Genomic DNA, 15,951 nt, shown 5'->3' on the forward strand with positions numbered 1-15,951 from the left:
AGGCTCGCAAGTAGAATCTATATACCATGCTCGATCAAGTGCGTGAGCTCGACAGATGTTCACGGTATTACCGATTTCTCAGATATGAGGCTCTTAGATTCCCAGCTGCTTCTCAGCCACTATCCAGAATATAAGTTGGAGTATATCTACCCCGCCATCTACATAGGAGTCGCCCAACACATCGACGTGTACTCGAGTACAGCTCAGATGGTCGAGGAAAGAAAGAAGTCACCTCTAAATTGATTCGATAATTTAATATCCCATTAACTAAAGCTACCAACTCCATCGTGTATCCAGTCGCCGTCGCCATCGTCATAAACAACTCAAATATCATCATACTTCGTAATACCCTCCACCAATCCCTTGATCAACAACGCCAATCTCTTACTCTGCCATCTACACAAAGCCAGATTTCCACCCATAAACCAAAATCCTTCATGACCAGTCTTCCTCCAGATAGTTCTCACTTCTCCCTCTTCATCAAATCCCCAAACATCCCTAACTCGATCTGCCACTTCATCTCCAAATATTTTCCTGCATTGTGTTCTCATGTTCAAGTATCCTGTTGCAAATACAATTTCGTCCGCTTCGATTAATGAGCCATCTGCGAATTCCATACCATTTTCTTTGATACTCGTGATTTCTTGACCTTGCTTGACTTTAATTTTTCCATCGACTATAAGTTGAGAACATCCGACATCCATATAGTACCCTCCACCGCGTTGAAGATATTTCATCCAAAGACCCGATTCATCTGGTCCTTTATCAAGTTTGAATCCTGCCTTTTCAAGGCCTTGAAGTAATTTCTCATCAATCTTACGCACTTGTTTGGTACCTTCAACACTCAATTTCTTGAGCACTGGATTTGGCATGCTGTGAAAGACCATATCGGCATCAAAAGTTGGAATCCCATTCTCTCCATAGAGACTGGCTTGAGCATTTGCACTTGTTTCTGAACCAATAACATATGTGGTTGATCGTTGAACAATAGTTACTTCATAGCCATGTTCGTATAGATCTTGAGCAATGTCATGACCAGAATTACAACAACCAACCACGATTGCTTTTTTATTCTGACCACGAGATTCAGTTGCTCCAGGGAATTTGGATGAATGAACGACTTGGCCTTTGAAGGTATCGATTCCTTTGATGTGAGAAGGAAAGTTTGGCTCTCCACTCGCACCGGTTGCTTGTATGATGTGCTGTAGAGAATTAGTAACTACTCACTGGGAGAATCGCGAAATGACATACTTTTGGATGAACAATCCTCGTCTCCTTCTGTCCGTTTCTGGTCCTCTCTAGAGTGACTGTCCACTGTTTGGTTTGATCACTCCATGAAGTCTTGGTAATAGTAGTTTGAGTCCAAGCATTAAGTTCCAATAAACTAACATATGCTTCAAACCAATCACCTAATTTATCCTTGGGAGTAAACACTGGCCAATTCTCAGGAAAAGGTAGATATGGGAGATGATCAAACCAAACGGGATCATGAAGAACCAGTTGATGATATCTCGTTCTCCAATTATCACCAATTCGTTCTTCTCGATCAACCATGAGTGATGTAACACCAAGCATTTTAAGTCTTGCCGCTACTGTTAAGCCACCTTGTCCAGCACCTAAAGAATGTTAACGTTGCACTTGAACTTTTCTATGCTTTGCAATTGAAATACTTACCAAGGATCAATACCGTTGGCTCCGTTCCATTACCAAAATCTTTCTCAAGATTTCTCTTATCCAGCCAATTTTCTTTCTCCGTCTTCTCTCCATGCTTCACACCATACGGCCTCTTCTTTCCCACACTCTCTTCATAGCCATTCAAGTTTTCCAGAAAAGTATAGAGCGTAAAAGCTTTCCATGCTCCCTCATCATTTACTAATCTAGCAATTCCAGCCCCCTTACCAACATCCGTCTCAACCGTTATGAAAACCTGAATAACATTCGTCTCTCCATCAGTATCAAGTGGCGTTAATTTGGGTGAGCGAAACTCTGAACTCGAATCAAGTGCAATGGATTTCAAGCGGGAGCCTTTTGTTTTATTGAAGAGTTCGAGGATTTTGGAAGGACCATGCAGAACGTGAAAGTCCCATGAAAGACATAATTGATCGCGCCAATATGATTCTTCCACGAAAAGAGTAGAAAGGGATGAAATGTCAGCAGAGGCGATGGTTTGATTAAAGCGATCAACAAAGTCCAAAGCAACTTTTGTAGTATCGATGGATTTCTCAGCTGTAGATTTAGGGAGGTTGGCGAGTCGTAATTGGAATGAGCCAGGCTCGACTCGTTGGGATGATGGTAAAGGGTTTTCAACTTCAATGCTTCCCATGTTGACACGTTACAGTTGTTTGGGTATGGATTTACCGTGTTGTATGAAATAGTATGTATATCTAAAAGTTACAAGGTGGTGAACGAATATTTATGTTTAACAACGCATTTGGGATCATCAATGAATACTCCTCTTTTCGGTAGACCTTCCTACATACGTGGACTGCATGACACAAAACTCGCCGTGTGTGATTTCAGTCTACGAGTACAAAAATCTCTCCTATTCATATGATGCTGTCGTGCTCGAAGTTTAGTCTCCTAGAGAAGCCAATAGTCGAAACATTGAGGGAGTCTCGGAGTCTGGGGAAAAATTACCCCGCACAACATGACGTCGGCTAACCTTCCATTTCCAAAGGGATCCTTTCGACCATATAGAAATAGACCGGTACCTGTGCTAATAAGTGCTACTGCACAAGTAGGAGTGTTATTCACTTTGAGGATAGTAATACGATCGTGCGAGACTCTCATGTCAAGCGTATTCCTGTGTGTAAGTAGATCCTTGGCAGACCATATGAGCTGAGCTACTTCACAGTATTTCAGCTCATATCTCAATTTGGGTGGTTGAAAGAACAGTCCCGCCGACTCGAGTATATTCACCAGACGAGTCCCGCTCCTCCGTCTTTAATCGCCTCAAATCCAGGGTCAAGACTAGGCGGCTTCTGTGATAGATTGTGTTGTGGTTGCTACCAGCCTAAGTCTTGTGCATGTTTCTTCCTCTAGCCCACAAATTCCGGTAAGCATCCGTTTCGAAACGATGACTCCTAAATATTTGTAACGGCCAGGCTATCTTCGGTCAGAGTTGTTTTGAGGACCTGAATACTTCCTTTGGGTTTGAGATATGGGCAGAAACAGCTATAAGTCTATGACTTACCCACTTACATCTATCTATCAGAAGTGGGATGAACGAGGCATCTATCTGTATATATGAATCTAGTGATTATGGATGAGTCACATGTTTCCCAACAAATAATAAGCATGCTGGACAGCCACCCTCGTCCTCTCTGTCATATCTCTGTATCGAATTGATAGATCTACAAGTCAGTTTAACTTTCAAACATTCTTACCAGTCGAATCTATTCATCCGACATTGGCGAGACAATCTCAAATTCTAGCTCCAACAATGGCAACACCCCCTCCAAATCCCATTGCAAAATCACGCATTCGTGAAGCAGAACCCAAAGACATCGACGCCATCAGAACGGGCATGATTGCCTCCCTCAGCTCTGATCCAACATGGCGATTTCGATTCATCAATCGTGATAAATATCCCGAAGATCTATACAAGTATTCTCGTCTCTTCATTGAGCTCATGGTTTCTGGAAAGTTCCCAGACTACCTGACTATGATTGTGGAAGTTGAAGAAGATTCCGTTTGGAAAGTCGCTGCTTTGTCTATATGGGATGCTTCGTATGTGAATAGACGGATATTTAAAGCAAAAGGGGAAACATATAATCCTCCAACGCGTACAGTGTTCCCCCCAACAAGTTCAAACCCTCAAGAAACTAACTTCATCAAGCGGGAGAAGCGATGGAAGCAGCTGGTGTAAACACTCGAAGAGACGTAGATCCCACTTACGATGCAGCTTTTATAAAAGCTATTGGTGAAGCCCGAAAGGAATTTACTGAGATGTTTAATGGTGATGAATTCTATCTCGCCTTGATAGGCACTCATCCAGACTTTCGGCGTCGAGGTTATGCTACTCAACTCTTGAAATGGGGCATTGAGAGATCTATACGTGATAATGCACCTCTTGTTTTGTCGGCGAGTGCAATGGGGGAACCGACATATCTTGCTTCTGGATTTGAGGAGTTAGGGAGGGTTCCTATAGTTGCTGAGGGAGATTATGAGAAACAGGAGTTCGTAAAGATGGTTTATAGGCCTAGGAAATGAAGGTAGAAGAGGAAAATGTGAGCCAGTAGATAAATATAATATCGTTGATCAACTGCTCTAGAACATGTCAGGAGAGAAAGCAATCTGTATATCTCTATGCGCATCTCTATAAATCTAATTTAATGAACAGTCTATGTTCTATGGACAAAAACTTGAGCCAAATAGTCTATGCCTTCTCACTTTCGAAGTCCTTGATACCGGCAGCGTAGACTTCCTTGATGGTTGTTTTACCAGCAACAACATCCTTAACTGTTGATAGAATAGAAGTCCAGTCCTCAAAGATTGTGAATGGGACCTTTTCTCTAACACAGTAGGTAATGAGGTCATGACCCTTTTTGGCGAATAAAAGATCCGTCTCCTTGGCAGCCGAGAGATCTGACACTCCATCTCCAGCGTAAAACATGGTTGGTCTTTGATCGTCTGGAAGCGCAGCGTATGGTCTGATCTCTCTGGATTTATCATGTCCGAAATGACTATTTTAAATTAGCTTTACCTCCAATAAGTTTTCTCCCATAGGGCCAAGACTATACCTTTCGTCATGGTAGATAATATTCCAGCCTCCCTCCTCATCAAGACTCTTGAATCCTTCTCTAACTTCAACTTGGTTACTGACAATCTGAATTTCGGAAGCTTCTTTCTTTCCCAAGAGATGTTCCAATAATGCTCTGATGATTGGTTCCATCCCACCACTCAAAATAACAACTGGCATATTGTTCTCTCTTGCCCATTCGAAAAACTCCTTGAATCCTGGATCTAATTTGATGTTTTCGATAAGAGTTGATATACATTTGCTGTATGGAGTCTTGATGCTATCCATCATTGTTTGGAAAGAATCGCGGAAGGTCTTTCTGCCATCGAGAACATCTTTGTTTCCCTGCTTGCGGAGCTCTTGACCAAATCCAAGATTGTCTGTCATGAAATCGTTGGAATCGCGGGTTGTGATTGTGCCATCGAAATCGGTGAAGAAGATATATTTCGGCGAGGTTTGCATGGCGGGGAGAGTAGCTGATCCCATTGTGAATCGATTGCAGGTGTAATGAAGGTCTGGGTGATGTTATTAGCGACTGATGTTGGATTTCCGCCGACTGGTCTTGAGGGTATGGATAAAGAGCAGCATGGTGGGCAGCAGATAGTTGGCAGTTGGCAGTTGGCAGTTGGTCGACGGGATGAAAGGCAGGAAGCGGAGATGAGATAGAAGAGACAGCGCCATTGTTTGGGTTTTGTTGAAACTGCAAACTTACATTGATAGGAGGGAGGGATTCCAAAGGTGTATAAACGAGCAGCAGAATCAAATATACGCAGGAGTCTTTCAACACAAATATAATACGGCGTGTTGAATGTATTGAAGTCGGTTGTATGGTATATAATGATGATGATGATGATGATGGATAAAGTTATCGTAGTGGGGTTAAATAAATTTATTCACAATCTCAGACTCGATCAGTGTCAAGCGTAAAAAGTATAATTATACCCCGAGTTTGCCCCTCATCAGCCATCCAACCCATGAAAATCACTCTGCATCATCATAAAAGCGGTGAAGGAATGCACTGAAGGAACCCAAAAGGCCCCGAACATTTTACTTACAGGGCGAACAGGGCGAACAGGGCGAACAGGGTTATTGAAGCCCACAACACCATCCGTCAATTGGGTCAGAGACTCAGAGCTCCACTGGAGAGGGAATCTTGACCGAACATTCTCTTCTCTCACTGCTTGTAAGGGAAAAGGTCAAGGAAAGAGAGAACCGTCCTCACCAAGAAAAAGAGGAAAGTCAATTGTCAATTGCAATGCAACCGTTGGCAAGGCTCGTTCCTCGGTTTGCAATCGACTCAGGTTCAGTCTCCATATCGAGAACTTTACGAATCTCTCCTCGACCGTCTGTCAAATCGTCAATCTGTCTACAATGTAGAATCGGTCCTCCTAGTCTGCGGCGACATTTCGCAGATGACCAAAGACCTATAATAGAACCGCCTCCTCATCTTCGACCCAAGGTTACACCTCCTCCTGAAGAACCTAAACCCCAAGTCGAGGAAAAGCCTACACCTGCTCCAGAGTCCAGCAAACAAGATGTCTCTCCCTCTCCCAAACCCGAAAAAGATGGAGAGCTTCCTTCTACCCTCGAAAGCCGACGCCTGGCAGTCACAAAGAAACTATCCCACCTCATGGATCATATGCAGGGCAATATATTCATAGCGTCTCAACGAATCAACGACCTCACAGGCTACTCCGGCATTGAAGCCCTCAAGAACAAAATCACCGATCTCGAAACCCAAGTTGCCAATTCCAAAGACCTAGTCCAAAGTACTCGACTACACTACAAAACCACCGTCGCAGATCGTGCTTCTTCTCAACGTGAGGTTACAACTTTACTAGCAAGGAAAGATACATGGACACCTGCCGATCTCGAGCGTTTCACACATCTGTACCGCATGGATCATACCAACGAACAAGCAGTTCAAGAAGCAGCTACTCGACTCGCAGATGCAGAACGCGAAGCTGAGAAAGCAGCCGGGGAACTGAGTAGTAGTATATTATCACGATATCACGAGGAACAGATTTGGAGTGACAAGATTCGAAGAATGAGTACATGGGGAACATGGGGATTAATGGGAGTCAACGTGCTGTTATTCTTGGTATTCCAATTTGGATTTGAACCATGGAGAAGGAGAAGATTGGTTGCGGGATTCGAAGACAAAGTTAGAGAGGCATTAGAGAAACAGAAGACCTTTACCATGTCGACAGCTATTCGCGGTGCTGAAGTTGGTGGAGGAGAGGGCTCAGAAGTCAGCTTGGACGAGATTGTCGCATCCGGTATCCAAGAATTGGAAGCAGAAACCGGAGGAAAGGCCCTGGATGAACCGGCGGTTGAAGCAGTGGCTGCTGTGATGGAAGGTGAAGTATCACATCACGAATCAAATAACGAGCCAGCCCCAGAAATCGGCGAAGCAGCAGCAGCAATGGATACTGCAGAATTAAGCATACCATATTCCAAACCCGCATTCGATTATCGAAACATAGAATCGTGGAAAGAAAAAATGGAAGCCGGGAAAGCTGCGGCAATAGATTTATGGAGTACGCAACAAATTTCGATACCAAAAAGAGATATCACGATCATAGCATTAGAAAGTGCCGCTGGGGGAGCAGTGCTTGTAGGAGCCATCTTCACTCTTATTATACGTCGTTCATAGATTCCGCATCAGATGATCGAGAAGAAATATGAGGGAATTGTACAAATTATCGCATCTTGTTAGATTTTTTGTACATTATCATATGCATTTGTGCTAGCGATATAAAGGATATATAGCATGTTGGCGAAAGAGCCAGTAACTCAATTTTGATACCTCTTATGAAGACTGTTGTTTGAAGTCTATCATGTCTTTTCTCTCATTGCATGATTGTTACGTATAGTACGAGTACTCCTTGTTAGATTTTCACAAATGTCAGTCACAGCACCAACTAGGCTGTGGATGGGAAGTGACAACGAAAAAAGTACACAAGCGGCTGAATATTTATGATTTCTCTTGTATATATATACCTAATATTTCCTCCACACACTACTATTCCATTCATTTCTATTCCTATCTATCTTTCTTCCCCAGAAATTACACTTTCAAATCAATAAGCACCCTTTCTCTTACTCCAAGCCGGGCTATCCACCAAACTAGGCGCCTTCAAACTCGTGAGTACTGGTGTTCCGGCCGTCAATGTAAAATCGGTTACTGCAGCGCCTGAGGGCTGTTGAGCCCAGAGTTCAATGGCGAGGGTGTTTTGTCCGTTGTAGTTTAGAATTCCTGCGGAGAGGTGTGTTAGTAACTTTGTGTATATATATGAGAAGGATGATGGAGAAGAAAAGGAGGTAGAAGCGAAACGCTAAGAAAAAAGGAAATACATACCCTGCGGCACTGGGAAGCTGGTCTGGGGACCGACATTATTAACATATTTGCCAAACTGCCATCCATTAACCCAGAGCTGAACTCTGTAATCACTCGTTCCGTTTGTGCTTGTCGAGTTTCCGAAATTGAATGCAAGAGGTACGTCATATCCCTTTGGCAAATCCAATTTAAAGGTACTAGTCCAGAACCCTACACCTGCGCTCTTGATTCCCTTAAAGGGAGATCCAGACGTCCACGATGAAGAAGGAGGAGATGGTTGTGTGTAACCTTGACGTTCGGCATAGAGACCACCCTCGTTCAATGGACCACGCACTTGATCGATGTATTGTTCTCCGCCGAGGTTTCCGGTGAGTTTCCAGGTTATGGAATCTTGAGCGTGTCCGGAAAGAGCGTAGTTGAGGATACCTCGAGGAGATTTCATTTCTTCGACTCCCACGACCCAGTTTTCGTCGAGACCGTTGTTGTCGATCAACACTGTGAAGGTGTACTTGGAGCCGGCTTTTAGGTTGGGTAAAGTGTAAGTAGAGTTTTTGCCTTCGGCATAGTCGGCGCCGGCCCAGGAACCAATGTAGGTTGAGTTGAGCCAGACGGATGAGCCGAAAGCGGAACCTCCTTGAGTGGCGATGTAGAGGGATGATTCATTACCAGTTGCGGTGAAATGACCGCGGAATATCAGGACTCCGGTGCTGTAACCGTAATCTGGACCATTGAGGACAGTAGGCGTCAGAAGAGGAGTAAGGTAGGGATTACTCGTTGAGGTTTTGTTGGCGACTGTCCAGGCTGAGTCGTCATATGTAGATTTGATCTCAGGGAGATTATCGAGATATTTCCAAGAGAGGCCTGAGAGTTTTGGAAGAGAGATCTTGGGTGCAGTATAGGTGAGTGTTGAGGAAAGTTCACCAGTTGTAGAATCGGTCTTGTAGGAGACCTTTTGGGAGTTGAAGTAAAGGTTCTTAGTTCCTTTAGGGGCACCGATTACCTTGAATGGGACGGTAGCGTTGAGATCACCGTAGATACGGAGATCTGAGCCTTTTGTTGAAACGGATCTAACGAGGTAACCTGCTTCTACGATGACGGAAGCTGTGTTTTCAATGCTCGAAGCGCTGATCTTGTGTTAGCAACTATGTGAGACCAGGACCAGATGAAAATACTTACAATGCACCCCATTTATCAGTTCTGGCAAAGTCTGGCACCCAATAATTGTATGCACTGTTTCGATCCAAAATGTAGACAAAAACGCTACCGACCTTGACCACTCTACGTGTAGTAGATGTTTGCCAATTGAGGATCGTCGAACCGTTTGTGCTCTTACTTGTAACACCTGAGCCCTCAATAACTTGTGCTGAGCTCTTTGTAATTACGGCCAATTCATGAGATTCTCCTGGACCACCATAAACGACCAAAACAGTCTTATCATCAAACTTCTTCCAGGTGAAGATTTCTGCTGAAGAGTAAAGGAGTGTTGTTCCTCCAATGTCATAGTCTGTTACATGCCATTTTGAATCTCTACCGCTTAAAGTAAGACTTCCGTTCAATTGAGGAATAGTAAGAGCGCCTTGACTTGTAGTAACAGTCAACTTATAGGCCGTAGAAGCCAAACTTTGATAATCTGAATGGCGAACAATATAGAAGTTTGTGACGGTTCCATTCCCAATGAGTGGAGTGGTGGTGATGCTATTACTGTTGGTATATGTGCCATTGGCAGCTGCACCAACGGTGGTGGTGAGATATGCAGGGCTGACTTTCAGGAAGTTGGCTTCTATCTTCAACTCGCTGTACTTCTCACGAGTTACTTCACGATTTTCGGTGATAGCGGCACCATAATCGTAAGACGTGTAGCCACCTAAGAATGTGAGCAATAGCTAATTATAGAATTGAATTCCGTTGCTTACCAGAATGACCAAGATTACCCCAGTTTGTGCCACCATCTGAGAAACAATCAGTATTTATTCATGCGCCATAATATCGAAGACTCACAAATCATATATAAGCTCAAAAGAGCAACACCTGAAGCAAAATCGTTCTTGTAGAAGACTCTCTCGAATTGTTCATTCAAGAGTTGAGCACATGCTTGGAATCCCTAGAAAAGTTTAGCGACAGCAAATAATCTGCAAGAAAAGAGACTCACAAGACCACCCCAAGGATCAAAAGCACCACCTTGGAATTCGTTGATAGAATAAAATGTACTTGGGCTTTGTTCCTCATGAGTCGCGGCAAAATAAGTCGGTAAATTTCCAGCAGGCCAGGTAGTTGGATGTGCGCAATCGAATCCTAAAGGATACGAATCATGACCGTAGATATCAACATCTCCAACTGTAGTTCCATTAACAACGTCACCTGGTGCGAAAAGTCCGCCGGCATCTATTTAATGTTAGCTCTATCAATACCAACACCAGAACCTTCTCTCCCCCTCATCTGTATCGTATGACTCCAGAGAAAAGAACAATGACTCACAAGCGTCATTACTGATAAATGGCACCGTAACACCCGCGTCCCTAGCTTGTTTCTTCACATATTCAAAGTAAATTGGATCTGGCCATCCACCTGGAACATATCCTTGATATCCTGAGTATTCATTCTCTGGTTGATACAGAATAATCGGTCCTCCTTTTGTGATTTCGTATTTGGCGATTAGACTGGCGATGTTTGCCATGTAGTTGTCGGTTGCTTCTAGATAATCTGGAGCTCGAGATCGCAGAACACCGCTCACACGTTGAAGCCATCCTGGGAATCCACCCCCAGCGACTTCAGCGTTGATGTACTGTATTGGCATATATCAGCACGAGATTGAAGTTGGAAGATAGAGAAGTATGAACTCACGGGACCTGGACGAGCAATAAGATAGATACCCGCTTCCTTTGCAGCATCAAAGAATGGCTCAAAAGCAAACACTCCATCTGCAGTGTAGTGTCCTGGGTTTCCTTCCACCAATGCCCAATCAACATAAAAGGAAATGGTATTCAATCCAAGTGATTTCACTTTCTGAAATATATCAAGCCATAGATCAGGGACCGGGAGCCGATAGGGATGGAATTCTCCTGCGAAAACAAATATACGTTCCCCGTATACTTTGAGAGAGTGTTCATCATATGTGACCTATTGAATTAGCTTTTGTAAAATGGATTGGCAGCTCAATTGACCAAGGCTTGGGTCGGCTATTGAGGAAGGGATGCCAACATGTGTCAAAACTTACAATATCCTGGAGTCCGGCATCTCTCTCGACAACCAATTTCTCACCACCAATATTAATTGACAATGCTGCAGCTTGAGCCGCGCAGGCAACTGCCGTAAAAGCATGTAGAAACCTCATGATTGCAATATCCCAATTGCAATTGCAGAGCTTTAATCACACACATGTAATGGAAGATAAAGGATCTTGACACGAACAATGTTAATGCACGCCGGAAGCAGCCTTTATATACAATAGCTATGGATACGACGAAGTTTATCCACTTTCGCCATCTGCCCCCTCACCTGCATAACAGTCTCCGAATAGAAAACTTCAATGCCCCGTGTATGTATGTACACATCACCGCAGTACAAGAAATAAAATTTGTACTTAAACCCATGATATATGCCAAGTACTGGGAATTTCCAGGCACAGGCACATATAAAGGTTCAACTCCGAACCACAACATGCGGGGTAAGCAATGTAAACGATCGTCACTCCCCCCATACAACCAACCAAATTCTTCATTACAACGGAGCATTTCATTTGGCTAAAAGCAATAACATTTTCCCGACCGAGCTGCCTCGGAAAGTTTGGATGAAATAATATAAAGCAAAAATGACGCCAGGCCAGAAATTCAGAAAAAACGTTGATCTTGGTGGAGAAACAAGTCAAGGTCTTGCGCACCAACCGGATTATTCGGACGGAAAGCATTTAGACACGCTTGTGGTATAGCTTCATGCCATTGCATCAGAGTCTGAAGGGAAAGAGAAAATAAGTTTCTCCGGACCGAAATGCTCCCTGGTTTTGATTATGGAGCGGAGTGCCGATGGATGGCGTATTTGCCTTCTGCCAAACGAAAGTTCTGCATACATGTAAGTGAGTGATGTGATATTATTCAAATGCCCAAGACGAGTCAATCATTGGAGCCACAAGTATCTGTAGACTTGACCGGTATCCTGGGAGTAGGTTGAAGTAACTTCCCACAGACACGGAACTCAATTCCATAGGGAAATGTTGATCTCTAACGTGTTCCTCTGAACATTTGATTTTATCCATATTTATGCATAGCTCGTTGAAATTTTTTGTAATGTACAATCGCCCTCGATATCTCCAAACCACGCAGCTGCGAGTCCTGCATGAATTACTTAGAGGCTCGTTTGATGCCCCCACGTATTCCAGTGGCTATAGTTCTTCTCCCGCTCGATATATTATCGTTCATTCTATAATCCTTTGGTGGGTGAATGTTCCTCCAAGCTTCATCTTTCACCTCCGATTGATCCTACATCAACTCTCTCATGCAGTCGCCTTCTTTGGTTTCTTCGTTCCATATTTCGACCGTGATGTTGCTCTATTTCCTACACCTCCCTATGATTGCGAATACATTAGCATAGATTCAAGACGTGATGCATATTTTCCCTTTCTTTCCATTTTCATTTGACTCCCCAGGTGCACATTAGACCAATCCGGTCCTCTCCCAAGCCTCTCGAAGAAAAACAAATCTACTCACCAAATCTCCCGCTCCTCTGACCAAATGATATCTCACACCCGGACAATCTTGACTCCTCCCTCCTCTAACCAATACCACACTATGCTGTTGCACATTATGTCCTTCGCCCGGAATATAACACGTAACCACTCTCCCTGTACTCAATCTAACTCTGGCCGTTTTACGTTCTGCCGAGTTAGGTTTCTTTGGTTTGGTGATTCCGACTTTCAATGCTACGCCCTTCAGTGCTGGAGCCTGGACTGTTGACAAAGCAGGGGAAACGGATTTACGCATGGCTTGCGCAGTACGACAGCCGCGACGGACTTGGTTGTATGTTGCAGCGTGGGAGGAGGATGAGGAGAATGTCCGCGATGAGGAGATTGTGATTGATTTGAGCTGATTCGTGATAGATTGTGTGGTGGGGCGAGGGGTAGAGATTGAGGTTGTTGACCGTATCGACGGCATTAAGAACCGTTGTAGTATTGAGGCGGCCATTGCGAGGAGCGAGTGCGGGGATCGTTGAATGATTGCGTTCGTCGACGACGAGAAGGTGAGGGGAGAGAAAGCTTTCGATATTGCCAAGACTTGTGATCGATGTGGCTGATGAAATCACGTGATATGACTGAAACCACATTTCACCACCAAGGAGGGGTGATTCTGGTGCTTGTACAATTATAGACTTCAGTATTAAACAAAAAGAGTATATAGCTTCTCTCACTATGCAGACTTTGCTTTGTTGTAAAAATCTATCTCAAAATTTGTCTACCACCCGATGAGAAACCAAGAGGCGTTACTTCCCAAGCCAGATCCTATCCCAGGCCATCTTAACATATACAGCGTTTCAACTGGATTTTTACCCCATGCAAACGCCCGTACCCCCTTTCCTATCATGCCAAATAGTACCTAGTAGATATATCATCGATCCCCAAACCGCCAATGCTACTCCCTAGAAAATGCATTCGAACACGAATACTATAGCGAATTTAGACTATAAATTTAGTCTTGTTGGTTTTCATATCCTTCTGGCTTCTCCATCTTATTGATATCAAAGAATCGTGATGTACCTATCGGATAATTAGCACAGTGTCATATTTTAGAAAGAAGAGGCCAGCTTACATGAGTATCCTTTCCAGTCAAAGTTGTCCTTTGGATTGCAATGACACTTCAAATCGAGTCTTGTTTGCTCTCCTGTTGGGCAATGGGTGAAAGGAACATGGTAATAAGCAATATCGTTGAAGAAGTGAATTTCTTCTTTCTTCAAGAGAAGACCTGCAGCGATGGAGTGGACTGGTGCATCACCCCAACGTTCATAGAAAAATCCTCCATCTTGGTCGAGTTGCTCGAAGTAATCCGTGTAAGCCTTTGATCGAAGCCAGTTGAGGTTACCAATTTCGAAGTTAGACCACTGTAACATTGTGTTAGTAGAAGATTCACGCAACTCATCATTGTATGACCAAAACGTACCATGTGGCAGTGGTTGTAGGTTTCACCACCATCATCACTGAGAAAACCCATTGAGTTGCCTTCGGCAATGTGTTCTGGATGGGCCTTGATGAACTTCTTGACACTGTCCCACAAAGTTGGAATAGTCTCAACATATTCGTAAAGACTCAAAACGAAACTGTACTTCTTCTTGTTGTCGGCCATGAATTTGAATGCATCGTAATCAATATCGCAGAAAAGTTCAATGGATGGCTCGACTCTCCAGTACCATTCGTAGTTCAACATCAATTCTTGTTGGAAGAAGAAGCCAGATTCAAAGCGACACATATGGCGATAACTAACAGAATCTCCGTAGATGATTTTTCTTTGTGCCATATCTTCACGGACCTTGCGAGCCCTGTCGGTATCGATATGGTCAGGGAATGACCAATGTTTCTCTGGGATCTCTCCATAATGAGTCTTTCCGGAAACAAGGGATGCGGTAACCTTCTTGAATGTGGCATCAAATGGCTTGTCGTTCAAGAAAACCCAGTCGTAATGGAATTTCTTGTTGAATCTATCCTCGACTTGACGAATGGATCGTGCAATTTCCCAAATATCCGAGTTCCGTGCCAGAGTGACGAATGTCGCATTCATACGCTCTCCTGGGATGGTGGCAGGTGGAAGGTCATGAGTGTTTGGAGAAGTCTTAGCATCGGATGTCGTCGAATCTTCAGCAGAGTGCCCGGGTGAAGTGCCTGCCTTGGTAGGAATGCCCGTTTTATCTGTGAAGACTTGCTGCGCAGTTTGTAATCTTTGGTCTGATGAAGATGATATAAAGTAGACGATGGCGAGACCCTGCGGAGAGAGATGGTCAATAGGTGGATCCAAAGGAGTTTCTGGTATCCCGATAGTTTCGAAAGAAGACTTACAAAGAACGCAAAGAGAATATATCTCAAATATCTGGCTGTTCCAGTAGCCATGATGAAATAAGTTTATTATGTCGAAATTTTCGAAACTCTTGTTGATGCGGCTTTCATAAATCCAACCGCTATCTCACTAACCAATTGGACACGAATGGAATCTTCAGCAATTGCAGACTCCGTTTGGCCGCAAACGAATTGAACGTGGTGAAAGCAAACGGTCGTTCTCTTTCTTTAATTGCACCTTCAATGATACGAAGATATAATTGAACCCCAAAGAAAAAGAAGATGGAGAAGAAGGAGGAGAAGAAGAAGAAAAGGAACGAATGATAGAAATGGTGTGATATAGTACACACACAGTGTAGAAGAAGTTTGAAGAAGGATGGGAGAAGGAGAGATGGGAGGAGCGAGAGGTACGTGTAGTGCAATAAGTGTAAATGCGAATAAAGGAGGTCAATCTTTCTCGTGTACAGTGAGTGACTTGCTGGTGTCCCTAGCTAGTACTTGCGTATTCCCAAAGCCATAAAAAGCATGTCAATTAGAATCCAGTAAGATTTGTTAGTTCTAGCCCAAATTTATCCTTGCTAGATGTCTTTTTCTGGAAGGATTACGCAAGGGAGGATTTCCCTTTTCCCTCGAGGACCATAATAAGTTGATAAACCAAAGGTCCCGCCAGCTTGGAATTGCCTTATGGGTTGCTGTTATTATTGAGGGCCTTTAGCTTCCCCCAGATAAAGTTTGTTAATACGAGACAACACGCCCTTGAGCCCTTGGAAGAGTGGCACATCTGCAGCACGGTATCACGTATGTACACGCCGTGTATGGTATGGGGATTGTCAAGGACGA

At 43.8% G+C, this 15,951-nt stretch overlaps 7 protein-coding genes across 7 annotated transcripts; 2 read left to right on the forward strand and 5 right to left on the reverse strand.

The window, feature by feature from the left end:
- Positions 1 to 240: 240 nt before the first annotated feature.
- Positions 241 to 2,548, reverse strand: BCIN_12g00260 (hypothetical protein). The gene is made up of 3 exons (XM_001557939.2): positions 1,675 to 2,548; positions 1,252 to 1,616; positions 241 to 1,202 (listed from the first exon to the last, which is right to left on the reverse strand). The coding sequence occupies exons 1-3, from the start codon at positions 2,321 to 2,323 to the stop codon at positions 324 to 326; spliced, it is 1,893 nt and encodes a 630-aa protein (XP_001557989.1). The 5' UTR covers positions 2,324 to 2,548; the 3' UTR covers positions 241 to 323.
- A 668-nt stretch (positions 2,549 to 3,216) lies between these two features.
- BCIN_12g00270 (hypothetical protein) lies at positions 3,217 to 4,263 on the forward strand. Its single transcript, XM_024696169.1, has 2 exons — positions 3,217 to 3,785; positions 3,839 to 4,263. The coding sequence occupies exons 1-2, from the start codon at positions 3,443 to 3,445 to the stop codon at positions 4,210 to 4,212; spliced, it is 717 nt and encodes a 238-aa protein (XP_024551975.1). The 5' UTR covers positions 3,217 to 3,442; the 3' UTR covers positions 4,213 to 4,263.
- A 2-nt stretch (positions 4,264 to 4,265) lies between these two features.
- BCIN_12g00280 (hypothetical protein) lies at positions 4,266 to 5,636 on the reverse strand. The gene is made up of 3 exons (XM_024696170.1): positions 5,454 to 5,636; positions 4,743 to 5,256; positions 4,266 to 4,685 (listed from the first exon to the last, which is right to left on the reverse strand). Exons 2-3 carry the CDS (start codon positions 5,225 to 5,227, stop codon positions 4,379 to 4,381), a joined length of 792 nt encoding a protein of 263 aa, XP_024551976.1. The 5' UTR covers positions 5,228 to 5,256; positions 5,454 to 5,636; the 3' UTR covers positions 4,266 to 4,378.
- Positions 5,637 to 5,664: 28 nt separating this feature from the next.
- Positions 5,665 to 7,556, forward strand: Bcshe9. Its single transcript, XM_001557936.2, has one exon. It carries the CDS (start codon positions 5,997 to 5,999, stop codon positions 7,395 to 7,397), a length of 1,401 nt encoding a protein of 466 aa, XP_001557986.2. The 5' UTR covers positions 5,665 to 5,996; the 3' UTR covers positions 7,398 to 7,556.
- Positions 7,557 to 7,711: 155 nt separating this feature from the next.
- BCIN_12g00300 (hypothetical protein) lies at positions 7,712 to 11,485 on the reverse strand. The gene is made up of 9 exons (XM_001557935.2): positions 11,296 to 11,485; positions 10,923 to 11,198; positions 10,557 to 10,863; positions 10,231 to 10,463; positions 10,080 to 10,182; positions 9,995 to 10,030; positions 9,258 to 9,945; positions 8,103 to 9,205; positions 7,712 to 8,000 (listed from the first exon to the last, which is right to left on the reverse strand). Exons 1-9 carry the CDS (start codon positions 11,410 to 11,412, stop codon positions 7,825 to 7,827), a joined length of 3,039 nt encoding a protein of 1,012 aa, XP_001557985.1. The 5' UTR covers positions 11,413 to 11,485; the 3' UTR covers positions 7,712 to 7,824.
- An 816-nt stretch (positions 11,486 to 12,301) lies between these two features.
- Bcmrps12 lies at positions 12,302 to 13,304 on the reverse strand. The gene is made up of 2 exons (XM_001557933.2): positions 12,782 to 13,304; positions 12,302 to 12,639 (listed from the first exon to the last, which is right to left on the reverse strand). Exons 1-2 carry the CDS (start codon positions 13,253 to 13,255, stop codon positions 12,568 to 12,570), a joined length of 546 nt encoding a protein of 181 aa, XP_001557983.1. The 5' UTR covers positions 13,256 to 13,304; the 3' UTR covers positions 12,302 to 12,567.
- Positions 13,305 to 13,418: 114 nt separating this feature from the next.
- Positions 13,419 to 15,779, reverse strand: BCIN_12g00320 (hypothetical protein). The gene is made up of 4 exons (XM_024696171.1): positions 15,115 to 15,779; positions 14,225 to 15,040; positions 13,877 to 14,165; positions 13,419 to 13,824 (listed from the first exon to the last, which is right to left on the reverse strand). The coding sequence occupies exons 1-4, from the start codon at positions 15,163 to 15,165 to the stop codon at positions 13,757 to 13,759; spliced, it is 1,224 nt and encodes a 407-aa protein (XP_024551977.1). The 5' UTR covers positions 15,166 to 15,779; the 3' UTR covers positions 13,419 to 13,756.
- Between the last annotated feature and the right edge of the window lie 172 nt (positions 15,780 to 15,951).

The sequence above is a fragment of the Botrytis cinerea genome, chromosome 12 (genome assembly GCF_000143535.2).
Source record: "Botrytis cinerea B05.10 chromosome 12, complete sequence".
Classification (NCBI taxonomy): Eukaryota; Fungi; Ascomycota; class Leotiomycetes; order Helotiales; family Sclerotiniaceae; genus Botrytis; species Botrytis cinerea.